Raw genomic sequence first — 15,291 nt, 5'->3', positions numbered from 1 at the left:
TCGTCGAACTCACACTTGAGATCGACCCCATCATCTGCACTAGCATCGTCGACACCTGCAACTATTTTGGTAGAATCTGTGAGTCACGAGGACTCAGCAATCTCACATCCGCGAGATCAAGACTATTTAAGCTTATAGGAAAGGGAGGTGTAATAAGGTGGAGCTGCAGCGGCAAAAGCATATATGGTGGCTAACTTGCGCAAAAGAGAGCGAGAAGAGAATCAACGGAACGGACGCCATCTAGCAATGACCAAGAAGTGATCCTGAACGCCTACTTACGTCATGCATAACACAGACCGTGTTCACTTCCCGGACTCCACCGAGAAGAGACCATCACGGCTACACACGCAGTTGATGTATTTTAATTGGGTCAAGGGACAAGTTATCTACAACCGGACACTAACAAATTCCCATCTGCCTCACAACCGCGGGCACGGCTTTCGAAAGATAATACCCTGCAGGGGTGTCCCAACTTAGCCCATCATAAGCTCTCACGGTCAACGAAGGATAAACCTTCTCCCGGAAAGACCTGATCAGTCTCGGAATCCCGGTTTACAAGACATTTCGACAATGGTAAAACAAGACCAGCAAAGCCGCCCGAATGTGCCGACAAATCCCGATAGGAGCTGCACATATCTCGTTCTCAGGGCACACCAGATAAGTCAAGCTACGAGTAAAACCAGACCTCGAGTTTCCCCGAGGTGACCCCGCAGGCTGCTCGGTTCGGACCAACACTCGAAGGAGCACTGGCCCGAGGGGTTAAAATAAAGATGACCCTCGGGCTCACGAAAACCTGGGGGAAAAGGCTTAGGCGGCAAATAGTAAAACCAAAGTTGGGCCTTGTTGGAAGAGTTTTATTCAAGGCGAACTGTCAAGGGGGTCCCATAAATCACCCGACCGTGTAAGGAACGCAAACTCAAGGAACAAAATCCCGGTATATCAGTAACTAGGGCGGCAAGAGTGGAACAAAACACCAGGCATAAGGCCGAGCCTTCCACCCTTTACCAAATATATATAGATGCATTAATTAAATAAGAGATATTGTGATATCCCAACATATCCATGTTCCGACATGGAACAAACTTCAACTTCACCTGCAACTTGCAACGCTATAAGAGGGGCTGAGCAAAAGCGGTAACTTAGCCAATCAACGGTTTGCTAGGAAAGGATTGTTAGAGGCTGGAATGGCAAAATGGGAGGCATGATATAGCAAGTGATAGGTAGCGGAGCATGGCAATAGAGCGAACAACTAGTAAAGCAAAGATAGAAGTGATATCGAGGGGTGGCCATCTTGCCTGCAAGGTTCTCAGAGTTGTCGAAAGCTTGATCCTCGTAAGCGTACTCAACAGGTTCCTCATTCACGAACTCGTCTCCCGGCTCTACCCAAGACAAGAACACAAACAAACGGAACCACAATCAACCACGAGAAATGCACAAGCAACATGATGCAAAACATGTATGATAAGCAAGATATGATGTGCGATGCATATGTGTGCTCCAGAAGGAAAATGATGAACATGGCAGTAACTTGGCAAACCAAGCATGCCACTGGAAAGATGAGATGATTTCGGTTGAAATCGATATAAAGATCACCGGAAACGGATGCACGGTTTGCAAATGGCAAGCAAAACAAGAATGACACGAATCTGCGATAAACAGCATGATAACACTTAAAATGTAACAAGTAACAATGCTACAGCACCCCAACATAGCAACAAGCACATGGCAGTAATCTACAGGAGATGCTTGACAAAAGACGAACACTGAGCTACGGCTAGTTCACAACATATCAAGCTCAAACAAGCATGGAAAAAGTGCAAAAGATAACAGGATCACAGACTTGGTGAAAAACTGGACATGGCAGAAAACAGCATCAGGTAGCAATGTTCAGAGCACGAAATCAACATGCTACAGGAACTTAAAATAGCAATACAAGGCATGGCAGTGTTCTACTAAAATCACATGACAAAAGTCCCTTACTGACCATAAGCCAAAAAGTACCAGAAGATATGATGGCAAGCATGTAAACATAGCAAGTTTCGTTATCAGGTTTCAGACTTGGCAGAAAACAGGGCATGGCAGAAATAATAATATGTAGGCCTCTTTGTGAGCTTGAAGCACTAACTACAAAGCAATGCATGACAAACCAAGCACACCTACAGCAAGATGGCATGTTTATGAAGCTAACCATGGCAAGAACAATTGCATAGCATGTATGGATCAACTACAATAAGCTTGGCAAAATTGCATATCATGTTAAGAATCTGCCAGAAATATTTTATAGCAAACGTAGAGCAAGATTGAGTCATGCTATGGCACACCATAATTGCAAACAATTTCAGGAATGGATCAACTAAAACAATATCTACAAAACATCCTTACTGAACATCTCCAAAATATGCATGGATCTCTCTGTAGCATCAAGTTTACATGGCAACAAAATAACAGCAGACAAGGACTTGTGCTAGTGCTAGTCACCACAGAGATCACAAAAATAGATGGACTACACCACTGGAAAGATGGCATGGCATACTTCAAAACACATATAGAGCTCATGCCCAAAAGATGCACAGATTAAATGATACAAAAATGACAAATCTCCAAGTTCTGTTAAGAACCAGAGAATAACAGCAACTAGCCCTCTTCCAACAGAGATTTGGGAATCAAGATGACCTCTAATGAACAAGGTGCAATTTAACAAAATGAAGAGCATCACGAGGCGAACAATTTGACATATTACACGCGCGAATCGGAGCTACATGCGAGGAGTTATGCAACGAGGAACAGGGCAATATGCTGTAAAATTTGGAGGACTTAGAGAAATTGGGGGACCGGGAAAAGTCAAAGTACGTGACTACCAAATCGGATCTCGCTCGATGGAGCTCGAGCTCGTCGCTCCCGTGGCCGGCAATGGTGGCTGGCGATGGAGGAAGGAGAGGAGACGTTGGGCGGAGGGGGACCGGAGGGAGGAGGAGGCGGCGGCCTCGGGGCAGGCGACGGCGATGGCCGGCGGCGGCGCGCAGCAAGGCGGCGGCAGTGGCCGGTGATGGCTGCGGTGGCGGCCGGTGCCAGAGCGGACGGCGGGGCCGGCTGGCGGGGGCTCGCGGGGAGGCGTCGGGCCGCGGGGGCCGCGGACGGGCTGGCGGGCCGCGTCGGTGCGGGGACGGCGGCGGTGACGTGTCACGCCGTGGTTGGTCGGGGCGGCGGAGCGGACATGTCCGTCGGTGGTAGTTTTTGTCCGGCGGCGCGCGGTGGAGAATTTTAGGGTTGGACTGCGAATGTATACGGGAGGGGATGCACTTATATTGCTAGAGGCAGCTAGGAGAGTCCAAATGAGGTTCGGTTTTCGCCCACCCGATCGTGATCAAACGACCTAGGACATGGAAGAGAGTTTGGTGGGTTTTGGGCTGGTTTTGGAGGGGTTTTTTGCTGGACACTCAAATGGACTTTGCGGATGCCCGGTTAACCGTTGGAGTACCAAACGACCTCCAAATGGAACGAAACTTGACCGGTGGTCTCCGGGTGGTGTAATAAGGCCACTTGACAAGCCTCGGTCCATTCCGAGAATGTTTGACACCCGCACATGAAAGAAAACAAGAGGGGTGCACCGGAGGAGATAGGAGCGTCGGATTGCAAAACGGACAACGGGGAAAATGCTCGGATGCAAGAGACGAACACGTATGCAAATGCAATGCACATGATGACATGATATGAAATGCATGACATGACAAAATACAAAACGAAAAACAAAAACCCGACAACGGAGGGAAATACATAACACATAGCCGGAAATGGCAAGAGTCGGAGTTACAAATATGGCAAGTTACATCCGGGGTGTTACAGCAACGACGAGGTCACAGGTCCAGCCGCACAGACGCCCTGCCACGGCCGCGACGAGGAGCTCCTCACCGACATAGGTGCATGCTCTTCTCTGATCTGAAGTTCGAAAGGCTTTTACATGCCGCTGCCGCCAAGGCTTCGTTAGGCTAGAAGACGCCTCCGCCCTGCTCCCTTGTCAACCTGTTCATGTGATCCATCAATTGTTTTGATTGAATGAAATTATGAAAAAGAAGGAAAGTGTATGAACTGGTGAAATATGGCATGACCATATACTGACCTCACCTAAATGCCTCATCAAGCTGCATATGAACAGGTTCAATTCTCAGTTCCAAATATGAACACACATAAAGTCACTCTGAGATACACCTACATGAATAGCATTACAAACTACTACATCCTGAATCATTATTGCAGGTATATATATTAATGCAAAAGGAATTCAATTGGCGACTGAGTATTAACAAAGCTTTCATGTTAAATAGTAGGATGGAGTTGAACATAAAAACACTACTATGTTTGAGTTGTGGTAATAGTATTCCTTCAGTTACAATTGTGTGATACCATTCTTGACATTCACAGGGTTGAAGGACTTCGTATGGCCCCAACCAGTCCCAACAGGGCACGCACCCCGTTCCAGGATATAAGCAACAACCAATCCTTGGGTGATGAGCATTACACAGCCGCCCAATTTCAGTTTTTGTACCCCAACTGCTGAATTGTGACATTGATTGCACACCCTAAAGAAGTAAAAAGGCAGAGGGATAGAGAGCGGTATGCACAAAATAAGGATGAGATTAATAAGAGACGACGTGAGGCCTACAAACAGAAGAAACTTGCGTCTGCTGAGATCAGTGGGGCACAAACACAGCTGGGTGTATCACAAGGTAATAAAGATGAGCTTCATTCTTCATTATATATATTGCTATATATAATGATCTATTCTTCATCTACTCAGGCAGTAATGAGATTAATAAAGATGAAATTCATTCTCCATTATATATATATTGCTATATATAATGATCTATTCTTCATCTACACAGGCAGTAATGAGATTAAGAATCGTATGGAAAGGGAGCGGTATGCACGAAATAGAGAGGAAATATTAAAGCGACAGCGACAAACCCGCGAGCAAAATAAGCATATTGCTGCCGTCCTTGATGGCAGTAACATTGTAACGCAAGTGCCGGCTACCGGACAATCTGCAGTCACACAACTGCAGAACATAACAAGTGCAGGGGGTGCGGTACCAAATTCCGTTCATTTGACCGGAGAAGACAATGTGGACGATGAGTCTGATTGGTTGCACAGAAATGATGCGTACCAGATGCAACGGAATTCAAGACGACTGATACCCACACTTATGTCACTAGATGAGAACCCCCAACTCAGTATAATCGACAACCTACATATGCCAGAAAAGTCTTCTAAAAAAAGGGTTAGTTGTCTGATTTATTAATGGTGCTAAATTATCCGGTGTTTATTTCTTCTCTAATTTGCCATTCTATTTTTGTTTTAGGTACAGATCCTTCTTATGGCAAGAAACCTCTACCGATCCAACGTAATGATATTACTCCAGGGATGGAACCGTCCCCAGATGCAGGTCAAACCCCTCATAATCAAATTGGTACGGTCTTGTGGTACCATCCTGTGCATAAAAAGGGTCCATCTCTTTTGCTTACCCTTTTGTGCCAAATAAATGTTTTCAGCCAACGACCACGCCGAAGATGCTTACGGACTACTGGAGCCCGATGTCCACGCCATAAACATTGATGGTCTGCATAATGTCATTTTTAGTTTCATCTCCCCAGTATGCATAACATCAAATGAGCATCATTTACTACTCCTAACGCACTACTATTCAATACTCACAAATAGAATGCTTGGGAGACGGGAACCTAGGAGAAAAAACTGGAGACATGGACCATGATGAAGAAGCTAGGATCATCGCCCAACCAGGTTTATTGTTGTTGACATGAGTTGCCAGTACAATATAGTATTAGAAATATGGTTTCTGGGTGAACTTTAATTAATGCATTCTGCTCCAGATGTTTATTTTCAATCCTACCGAGTGGAGCAAAAGTATGGTGATGGAGCTCCCAATAATGATGCTCACAACAGAGTTTACATGAACCTGCCCAAAAAGCATCATGTGCTTAGAAAAGTTACTGATTGCCGCCATTGTGGAGCTTTGCGATTTCAATATGAGGGGCCTGCATTCTGCTGCAGAAAGGGAAAAGTGGATGTATTTACTCCAGATGTTTGTGAGGAGTTGAAACGGTTGTTTACAAGTCAAGATGATGGGGATGCTAGATATTTCAGAGAAAATATACGGTATTTCAACTCCCACTTCTCATTCACAAGTCTGGGAGTCACCCTTGATCCCCGAGTCAGCACCGCAGCAGGAACCGGCGTATATACATTTCGTGCGTGTGGAGGGTTGTACCACGCTCTTGATGATCTCGAGTCTGGTGATAATGGCCCTCGACATTTGCAGCTATATATTTATGATACAGATGAAAACTTGTTTCACAGGGTTAAGAGGTCTCCAAATCTTAGGTTAGATCTCATACGGAAGATTCTGGCAATACTAGAGCATAACCCTTATGCTCAAGTATTTAAAAGCCTTGGTGTTGTTCCAAATCTAGATGAATACAGGATCTCATTAAATACCGATATCAAGCTTGATCAACGAAGGTACAATGCGCCAACAACTTCTCAGGTAGCAGCAACATGGGTTGAAGGGAGCGACCCACAAAAAACCTTTGATAGAAGTGTTACCGTGTACGGGAAAGGAGAGCGTCCCCTGTATATTAGAGCATACTATGGGTGCTACGACCCTTTGTCATATCCACTATTCTTCCCACGTGGGGAGATCGGTTGGAATCGTTTGATGCCATATATTGGGGCGCCGATGACACAAACGAAGATTCAGTGGATGATATTGCGCGACAACAATACCCAACCTATGTTCTTCCTTCAGGTATAATGTTCATAATTGATCTATAAATTTTAATCAAAGTTAAACTTATTCAGTAATCCATCTTGTAGACGATAACATGATTAGTGAACAACTTGGTCATGACGCAAGACATGAAGACCAGGCCACTGATTTAGCTGCAGGTATTGGACGTGATTGCTGTTTTTGTATTCTTATGGTTCTATTATACCAGATTTATGTTCATTGTTGATTTATACATATTAATCAAAGTTAGCCTTATTTAGTATTTCATCTTTCAGACAATAACATGATTATAGACCATATTGATCATGGCCGCCGACATGACGACCATGCCAGTCAAAGTTAACCTTATTTGGTATCCATCTTTCAGACGATAACATGATTAGAGAAGAACTTGGTCATGGCGCAGGGCATGAAGACCAAGCCACTGATTTAGCTGCAGGTATTGGACACGATTCCTGTTTTTATATTCTTATGATTCTATTATACCAACTTTAATGTTGTTAAACAATTTTTAGATGACTACGAGGATAACCCGGATGAGGATTTTGGTGACAATGAGATGAATGCCACAAAATCAAGGAAATATGTTAGCGCGAGGGAGTACTATGCCTTCAAGCTGCAGGTCCGAAAAAAGATTTTTAACATCATCTTGTTTGGGGGGCGCCTTTTCCAACAGTGGGCGGTTGACATGTACATCAAGCTTGAGACAATGAGGCTTGACTGGTACTCAAAGCAAGCAAATCAAAAGGTCATACACGCTGACCTCTACCAGGTAACGTGCTTGTGTTTATACTATTAAATTGTATTACAGATGCCACTCTTTGCTTCAACATGGTATACTAATTGGCGTCAAATATTGATTTATTATAGGGCCTTGTTGACACCGTCATCGCTGGCGAGTCACGCGGTGATCGTATTGGCAAGAGAATCGTGCTTCCACGTCCCTTTCCTGGTGGTGACCGTGACATGCAACACAGGTTCCTGGATGCAATGGCAATAGTTCAACGATGGGGTAAACCGGATTATTTTGTCACGATGACATGCAATCCCTACTGGGAGGAGATAACTATTGAATTGTTGCCTGGACAGCTGCCACAAGACCGTCCAGACCTTGTGGCAAGAGTATACAGAGCTAAACAACGATCCATGATGGACTTACTGATTAAGGGTAAGCATTTTGGAGAAGTTGCGGCTTATGTACATGTCACTGAGTTTCAGAAACGAGGCCTCCCTCATGAGCATATACTTCTGATCATGAAAGCTAAAAGTAAGTTAAGGACCCCGGATGACTATGATCGGGTGATATCGGCAGAAATACCCGACAAAAATAAATATCCTGTTCTCCACGATCTGGTGGTCAAACACATGTTGCATGGTCCATGTGGCGCGCTCAAGAAAAGTTGCCCTTGCATGATAGATGGACAATGTCGGTTTCATTACCCGCGAGATTTCTGTGATGCTACATTACAAGGGAAAGACTCATATCCCATCTATAGAAGGAGGGATGATGGGGTGAGAGTTAGGATCAGAGGAGCAGATTTCGACAATAGATGGGTGGTCCCTTACAACCCATTTCTGCTGATGACATACAACTGTCACATTAATGTCGAAGCATGCTCGAGCATCAAGGCAGTGAAGTACTTATTCAAATACATCTACAAAGGGCATGATAAGGCATCATTTGCGTTCGAGCAGGATATTATCAATGGCGGGGGAATCATCGATGAAATTCGACAATATAGGGATGCACGCTATATATCTCCTCCCGAAGCTATCTATAGGATTTTCGGCTTTAAAATGTTTGGTGTCAGCCCAGCTGTGTTGCAGCTCCAGCTTCATTTGCCAAACATGCATACAGTCGCATTTCAGGCTTATGAAAATCTGGAAGATGTTGTCGCTCGACCATCTTCTTCCAAATCCATGCTTACCGAGTACTTTGGGATGAACCAAAAGTATCCAGAGGCACGAAAATTGTTGTACAGAGAGTTCCCAAAACATTATAGGTGGATAGCCGGTAATAAGAAGTGGCAACCGAGAAAAAATAAGAGATCACAGATTGGAAGATTGGTGCATGCACACCCTGCTGAAGGAGAGAGGTACTACTTGCGGGTGCTCCTAAACCATGTCCGAGGTGCCACTTCATTTGATGATTTAAAAACAGTAAATGGCAAGGCATGCGGGTCCTTCAGAGAGGCGTGTGAGCAATTAGACCTCATTGAGCACAACAGGACACTTGATGATTGCATGACGGAGGCAGCGACATTTCAAATGCCTACTACTCTTATACGGTTGTTTGCGACTATATTGGTATTCTGTGAGGCAACACAAATCCGTCAGTTATGGGACAAACATCTAGCATCCATGTCTGAAGATTATCGCCGTACTCAATCGAATGAGGCGGCACTTGAGCAAATGGTCCTTAGGGATATCAGGGATCTGCTGCAATCCATGGGAAAGGATATTAAACTCTATGGACTTCCGGATCTGGTTGACGCGGATGGTTCTTCTAACTTTGACAATACAGAGGTAACAGAGGAGAGACAGGTCAAAGTGGACCAAGAACATCTAGATCTATTCAGCTGTTTGAACAATGAGCAACTAGCTGGTTTCAATGACATAATGGATCATGTGACAAACCAAAAAAGCCAGATATTCTTTGTTGACGGTCCAGGAGGCACTGGGAAGACGTACCTGTACAAGGATTTGCTTGCAAAGGTCCGTTCGATGGGTCTAATAGCGATCGCAACTGCTACATCAGGTATCGCAGCGTCGATAATGCCTGGAGGCCGGACTGCACACATTCCAATCAAGCTCACTAACAACAGCATGTCTAGCTTCACAAAGCAGAGTGGTACGGCAGAGTTGCTTAAACAGGCGTCCTTGATAATTTGGGATGAAGTTGCTATGACAAAGCGTCAAGCAGTTGAGACACTTGATAGATCGCTGCAGGATATAATGGAATGTTCTTTACCATTTGGTGGAAAGGTTGTCGTCTTTGGTGGCGATTTCAGGCAGGTCCTCCCCGTTGTGACCCGAGGGACAAGAGCACAGATCACTGATGCTACACTGTTGAGATCCTATCTGTGGCAGAAGATCCGCAAGATACGCCTCTCATGCAATATGCGGGCACGGACAGACCCTTGGTTCTCAGAATACCTCCTACGAATCGGCAATGGGACGGAAGAAACAATTGGCGACGACTATGTGCATCTCCCTGAAGACATTGTGATTGCTTATACCGACGATGATGAACCTATTAACAAGCTTATCGAAGATGTCTTCCCATCCCTACACACCAATGCTAGGTCGAGAGAGTACATGAGCACACGTGCAATTCTTTCGACCGAAAATGAGCATGTAGATGACCTGAATGACAAGATGATCTCCAGGTTTCCGGGCGAAGAAAAGGTGTACCATAGCTTTGACTATATCGAGGATGACTTCCAGAATAATTACACAATTGACTTCCTGAACTCGATCACACCAAATGGGTTGCCCCCGCATGTCTTGAGAGTAAAAATCAACTGCCCGGTCATTTTGCTACGGAACCTCGACCCTCATAATGGGCTATGTAATTGAACACGGCTTATGATCAGGGCCTTCCAGGATAATGCAATCGATGCAGAGATTGTTGGTGGCCAGGATGCTGGAAAGAGGGTGTTCATACCTAGGATCCCTATGTCGCCCTCGGAGGACACCTCACTTCCCTTCAAGCTTAAGAGAAAACAGGTCCCCATCCGCCTGAGTTTTGCGATGACCATTAACAAGGCACAGGGTCAAACCATCCCAAATGTCGGTATTTACCTTCCAGAACCTGTTTTCTCACATGGCCAACTATATGTTGCATTGTCAAGGGGTGTCTCAAGAAAGACGACACGGATTTTAGCCAAGCCTAACAACGAGGTTGATAAATCTGGGAGAAGCACCAAGAACATTGTCTACAGAGATGTTTTAGAGGGGTGAGGTACGTGCAATAGTTCATGTTTTCTTTGCACCTTCGATTTTGTACCTATATAACTAACTCTGAATATAACACTTTTCTCTTGTTTTATTTGCAGGTTTTCATAACAGCGCACTACATAATAGGCATGAAACACAAATGATGTCGATGTGACCTCCGACTCTTTATGTTAGAGTTGTTTATTAGTGTGATTTATTTGTAAAAATCGTTGACATATTAACTGTCCCGAAATGAAAAAGTACAGACTTTAAATGTGTCACACTTGTTATTCCGTTCATGTTCTGATTACTTACAGCATTCATTTGGGAACGTAGAAATTTCAATTTATTCTGTAAATTCCAGAACATAAGATTGCTATACAAGCAAAATGTAAGCTGCTGGGATCATTGACAGAAATAATGAAATATTGCAATCTTATGATGGCTGTTTTTCTCTGAAGTGCATATGTGATTGTTCGACCTCAGTCTCAAATATAACTGGTTGAATTGCCAAGCGCACGTGAACTAACTAAATTGAAACGATCCATCTAACATATAAATGGAAGAAAGAAGTGTCAATTTCAGTCTTGACTGGACGTGGTCATCATGGAGTACTAAGTATTCTCAGTCCCTAACACTAACAACCGTTGATAATAATGTGTAAACACAACACTGAAGACAGCATAAGCAACAATGAACAAAAAGAGATAAAGGGCCAAGAAAGCAATCAATTTTTCTGAACACGTGAGCAGGAATAATAATAAAACATAAGTATGGAACTCACCTTGATGGTTTCTTCATAACATGGAAACCTATGATGTCACCAGTCCCAATAGCATTGGGCTGTAGTACAATATTTGCAAGGTTGCATGGTTTGATCTCAGGAATAGTGGATTATGTCGTTTTATCAAGCTCAGTCTTGAAACAATCGAAAGCACTTCCTTGGCCCCTCCTGTCAAACACGGCCATTGAGGGCACATAATTAACTAACTGCCAAGACAAAGGATACAAGAATTATATTTCGGTAGAGAATGATGAACTTTCTGTACGTAATAAAAAGGTATAAGAGAAAGCACACAAAAAATAGATAAACGTTCTGATGAGCCGAGCAATATTTCTGCATAAACATGTATTACGAAAATAACTCAATTAATTCTATGTGCGTAGGGTATAAAAAAAAGCAAAAAAAAACATGCGTCCTGAGATAAATCAAAGGAGTTGCCAAAAAAAAGATAGATCAAAGGAAAGCGTGGGGCATGAGATAACAATCATGATTCCCTTGCCTCCTCACGCTATGAAAGTCCTTCCCCTAATTTCCGCCTTACATATTGCCTACAGCGAACGATCTTTCAATCAGGAGCCCACAGAAGCAACGGGTTTTGCACCGTAGGGTTTCCTTGATCCTCTCTCACGAAGGATTGCCGCAGCCTCACACCCCTCCGCCACGCCGGCCTCCTCCACCGCAAGTCTCTCCAGTTTGCCGTACACATGTGTCCGTGGTGAACTACCATCGTCCCCCCCATGTCTGCGTCACAATCCCCGGTGGCCTCTACGGATAAATCTGATATCATCGTGGTAATAATGATATCTCTCGATAATTACATTCTATTCACGATTTCACATCTACAAGGCAACATAGTCGCTAGAGGTGATCCAACAAAGTGAATCAACATGCCTTGTGTTATCCCGCAAATTTACAGAGATTTCATTATGTGACTTAGGAAATTCTTTGGGCAAGATCCACCTGATTACTAGAGAGAATAGTCACGCAAGTTAGTCTCGAAAATTTTACTGAACAATTAAAAAAAGAAATAGATACTGAAATTTAGTTGGAAAGGATGTCCTGATACCACTATGTTAAGTAAACATGAGCAGATATGTGCATACAGTTTTGATGTACTCCCTACGACCCAACATATAAGATCGATTTTCAAGCTAACAAAACATAGGGGCTGAATGTGTATGACGTGATAATAATATATGCTTTGATTTTCAGGAAAACATCGACAAAGGAGCGAAGGACGAGCATACACAAAATATGCAGATTTAATGCATGATAACCAAAGATGAAGATATGAACACCGAGTCAACAAATGTAATAGAAGAACAAGGCATCATGGAAGATACAGAAAATATGCAGATTGATGAGGTGATATCCTAACACAAGCATACAAAACCCAAGCCGACAAAGGCGGTTTTTAATTTCACATGCCATTATTATTCTTCTTATTCAGGGGGGACAAAACAATATGTAATCTATAGTATCATAATATCATACCTACGATTCTTTGTTCATCTTCATAATATTTGCTCTTCTATACGTACTTAAGAATATTATATTATTATGTGTTTCAGTTACTAAGCGATGAAGAACCAGTAAGTATCGGGTAATATTATATTATGTGTGTTTCAGGTACGAAGTGAGGAAGAATCAAATGGAATAGACGACGACGATGAAGTACGGAAAAAAAGCACACATGCCACAGATTGCAAAGTGGCAAAGGCATGCTTCCGTTTCAACTATCCCAAATAATTCTAATTCTCATTATATTATAATACTACATAGGGATTATTCTTTGTAATGTTTCTCTCAGGGATTAACCGTCAAGGAAACAAGTGAAGAAATGCAGCCAGCTCAAGACAATGAATTAGCACAAACATTCGACACCGAAGGGGCAGAAACTGTAGGGGACAAACTTGTAGAATTAAATGGAATAGCCAACAAAGATGAAGTGGAGAAAAAGAAGAGCACGCGGTCCACAGATTCCGAGGTGACAGAGGCATATTTTCTTTTCCAAGTATATGTCCCAAATACTTCTAATTCTAATTATATTAAACCCTGCATACTGATTGTTCTTTGTAATCTTGCTCTCAGGAATTAACCTTGAACGAAACAAGTGAACAAATGCAGTCAGCTCGGGATGAGGAATTAGCACAAACATTTGGCACCGAAGGGGCAGACACTATAGGGGACACAATGAGAGAATCAAATGGAACAGCCGACAAAGAAGTGGAGAAAAAGCAGAGCACGCAGTCCAGTGATTCCGAAGACTCGGAAGTGACAGAGGTATCTTTTCTTTTCCAACTATGTCCCAAATAGGTCTAATTGTAAGTATATTATATCCTGCATACCCATTATTCTTTGCAATGTTGCCTCCAGGAATTAACCTTCAATGAAACAAGTGAACAAATGGATGCAAGTGAGGACAGAGAATTAGAACTAACGTCTCGCATGGAAGGGGCACATACAGGGAAGCCTATCCGACTGCATAACAAACCTAAGAAGGCACAAGACTACGTGGTGGCTCCAGAAGGCACGGACAAATCCTTCTATGCCCTGCTTTTGCTACATTTATTTTCATTGTCATTAATAAATGTTGTTACTTACATCATGATAGATTACGCCTGCACTGGCGCTGATTGGTCTGTGATTGAAAATATCATGTCTGAACCAAACGATAAAAGAAATTTAGTGAGCATCGATGACTCACATCTCCAAAGAAAACAGTTAGAACGTCTATTACTCCCCTAAGAATTCATTGGCGACGAAGTAAGTATATGTGTCTTTCAGACAAGACTGCTGTTTTAACATGAGTTTCTATTCACTCCTCTGACTAAGGTGTGCACTTCATATTGCAGATCATAGACGCATACATACATTCCATAAGTGCTAAAGAGCATCTACAGATGAGGTCAGGTGGAAGTGTGTTCTTAGAGAGTGCATCCATCTCTAAGATGATAAAGAAATTTAGCTCTATACGGGATGACGCACCAAGATGGGTATTAAACAGAGCTACAACTTATTTGGAACATGATATGGTGAGTCTCAGTTCCATATAAATGTTTGTATAGATGGGACCTAAACTAACAAAAACCCTATTTTCAGATATTCATTCCAGTTAACATTGAACACTTCCATTGGTAGCTAGCAGTTATAAATGCCGGGCAGCGATGCATCCAGGTGCTCGACTCGCTAGGCCCAAGAATGAGCCGCAAAGACCTCACCGCTATGGTTAGTCATTAGTCCCACTTCACCATCTTTTGATAAGACGATTTCTGTTATTGTTCGATTGTGATGCTAATACTTTGTCATTTATTCATTCAACAACTCAAAGGACTAGAAAATGTATTCGAATATGCATCGCTTCAAGTGGAACTAAAAACTGATAAGTGGAAAGACTTAAACATCTCATCATGGCCAAGGGAAGAGTGTATTAACAGCAAACTGCAAAGAGACTGGTATACCTTCTATATCTGAATTAAACTTTAGTCTCAATATCTGAATTTCTATCTCTGGACCATGTGGTGGCAAGAAAGCAAATTAAATTGGTAAACAGTACAGTGTCCAACTGATTCAGCACTAGAGGCCGACAGTGATAGCACCAAGCGAAATTCAGTAATTATGACCAGCAAATCATTAAACTTAGTCTGAATATGGACCATGTGGCTGTAGGCAAGCGAATTAAATTGGTAAACAGTGCAATGCCTATCTCATTGAACACTAGGGCCTGAGAGCAACTAGATTCAGTCAAGCATGCAAGTGAATCTAG

At 43.1% G+C, this 15,291-nt stretch overlaps 1 protein-coding gene across 1 annotated transcript; it reads left to right on the top strand.

Annotated features, from left to right (window-relative positions):
* Window positions 1–9,163: 9,163 nt before the first annotated feature.
* Window positions 9,164–10,870, top strand: LOC141042851 (uncharacterized). Its single transcript, XM_073511752.1, has 3 exons — window positions 9,164–10,293; window positions 10,399–10,761; window positions 10,861–10,870. Exons 1-3 carry the CDS (start codon window positions 9,164–9,166, stop codon window positions 10,868–10,870), a joined length of 1,503 nt encoding a protein of 500 aa, XP_073367853.1.
* The last annotated feature ends 4,421 nt before the right edge of the window (window positions 10,871–15,291 follow it).

The sequence above is a fragment of the Aegilops tauschii genome, chromosome 3, assembly GCF_002575655.3.
Source record: "Aegilops tauschii subsp. strangulata cultivar AL8/78 chromosome 3, Aet v6.0, whole genome shotgun sequence".
Taxonomy (NCBI): domain Eukaryota; kingdom Viridiplantae; phylum Streptophyta; class Magnoliopsida; order Poales; family Poaceae; genus Aegilops; species Aegilops tauschii.
The sequence above is the reverse complement of the archived record's forward strand: the minus strand, read 5'-3'. Positions and strand labels throughout refer to the sequence as shown.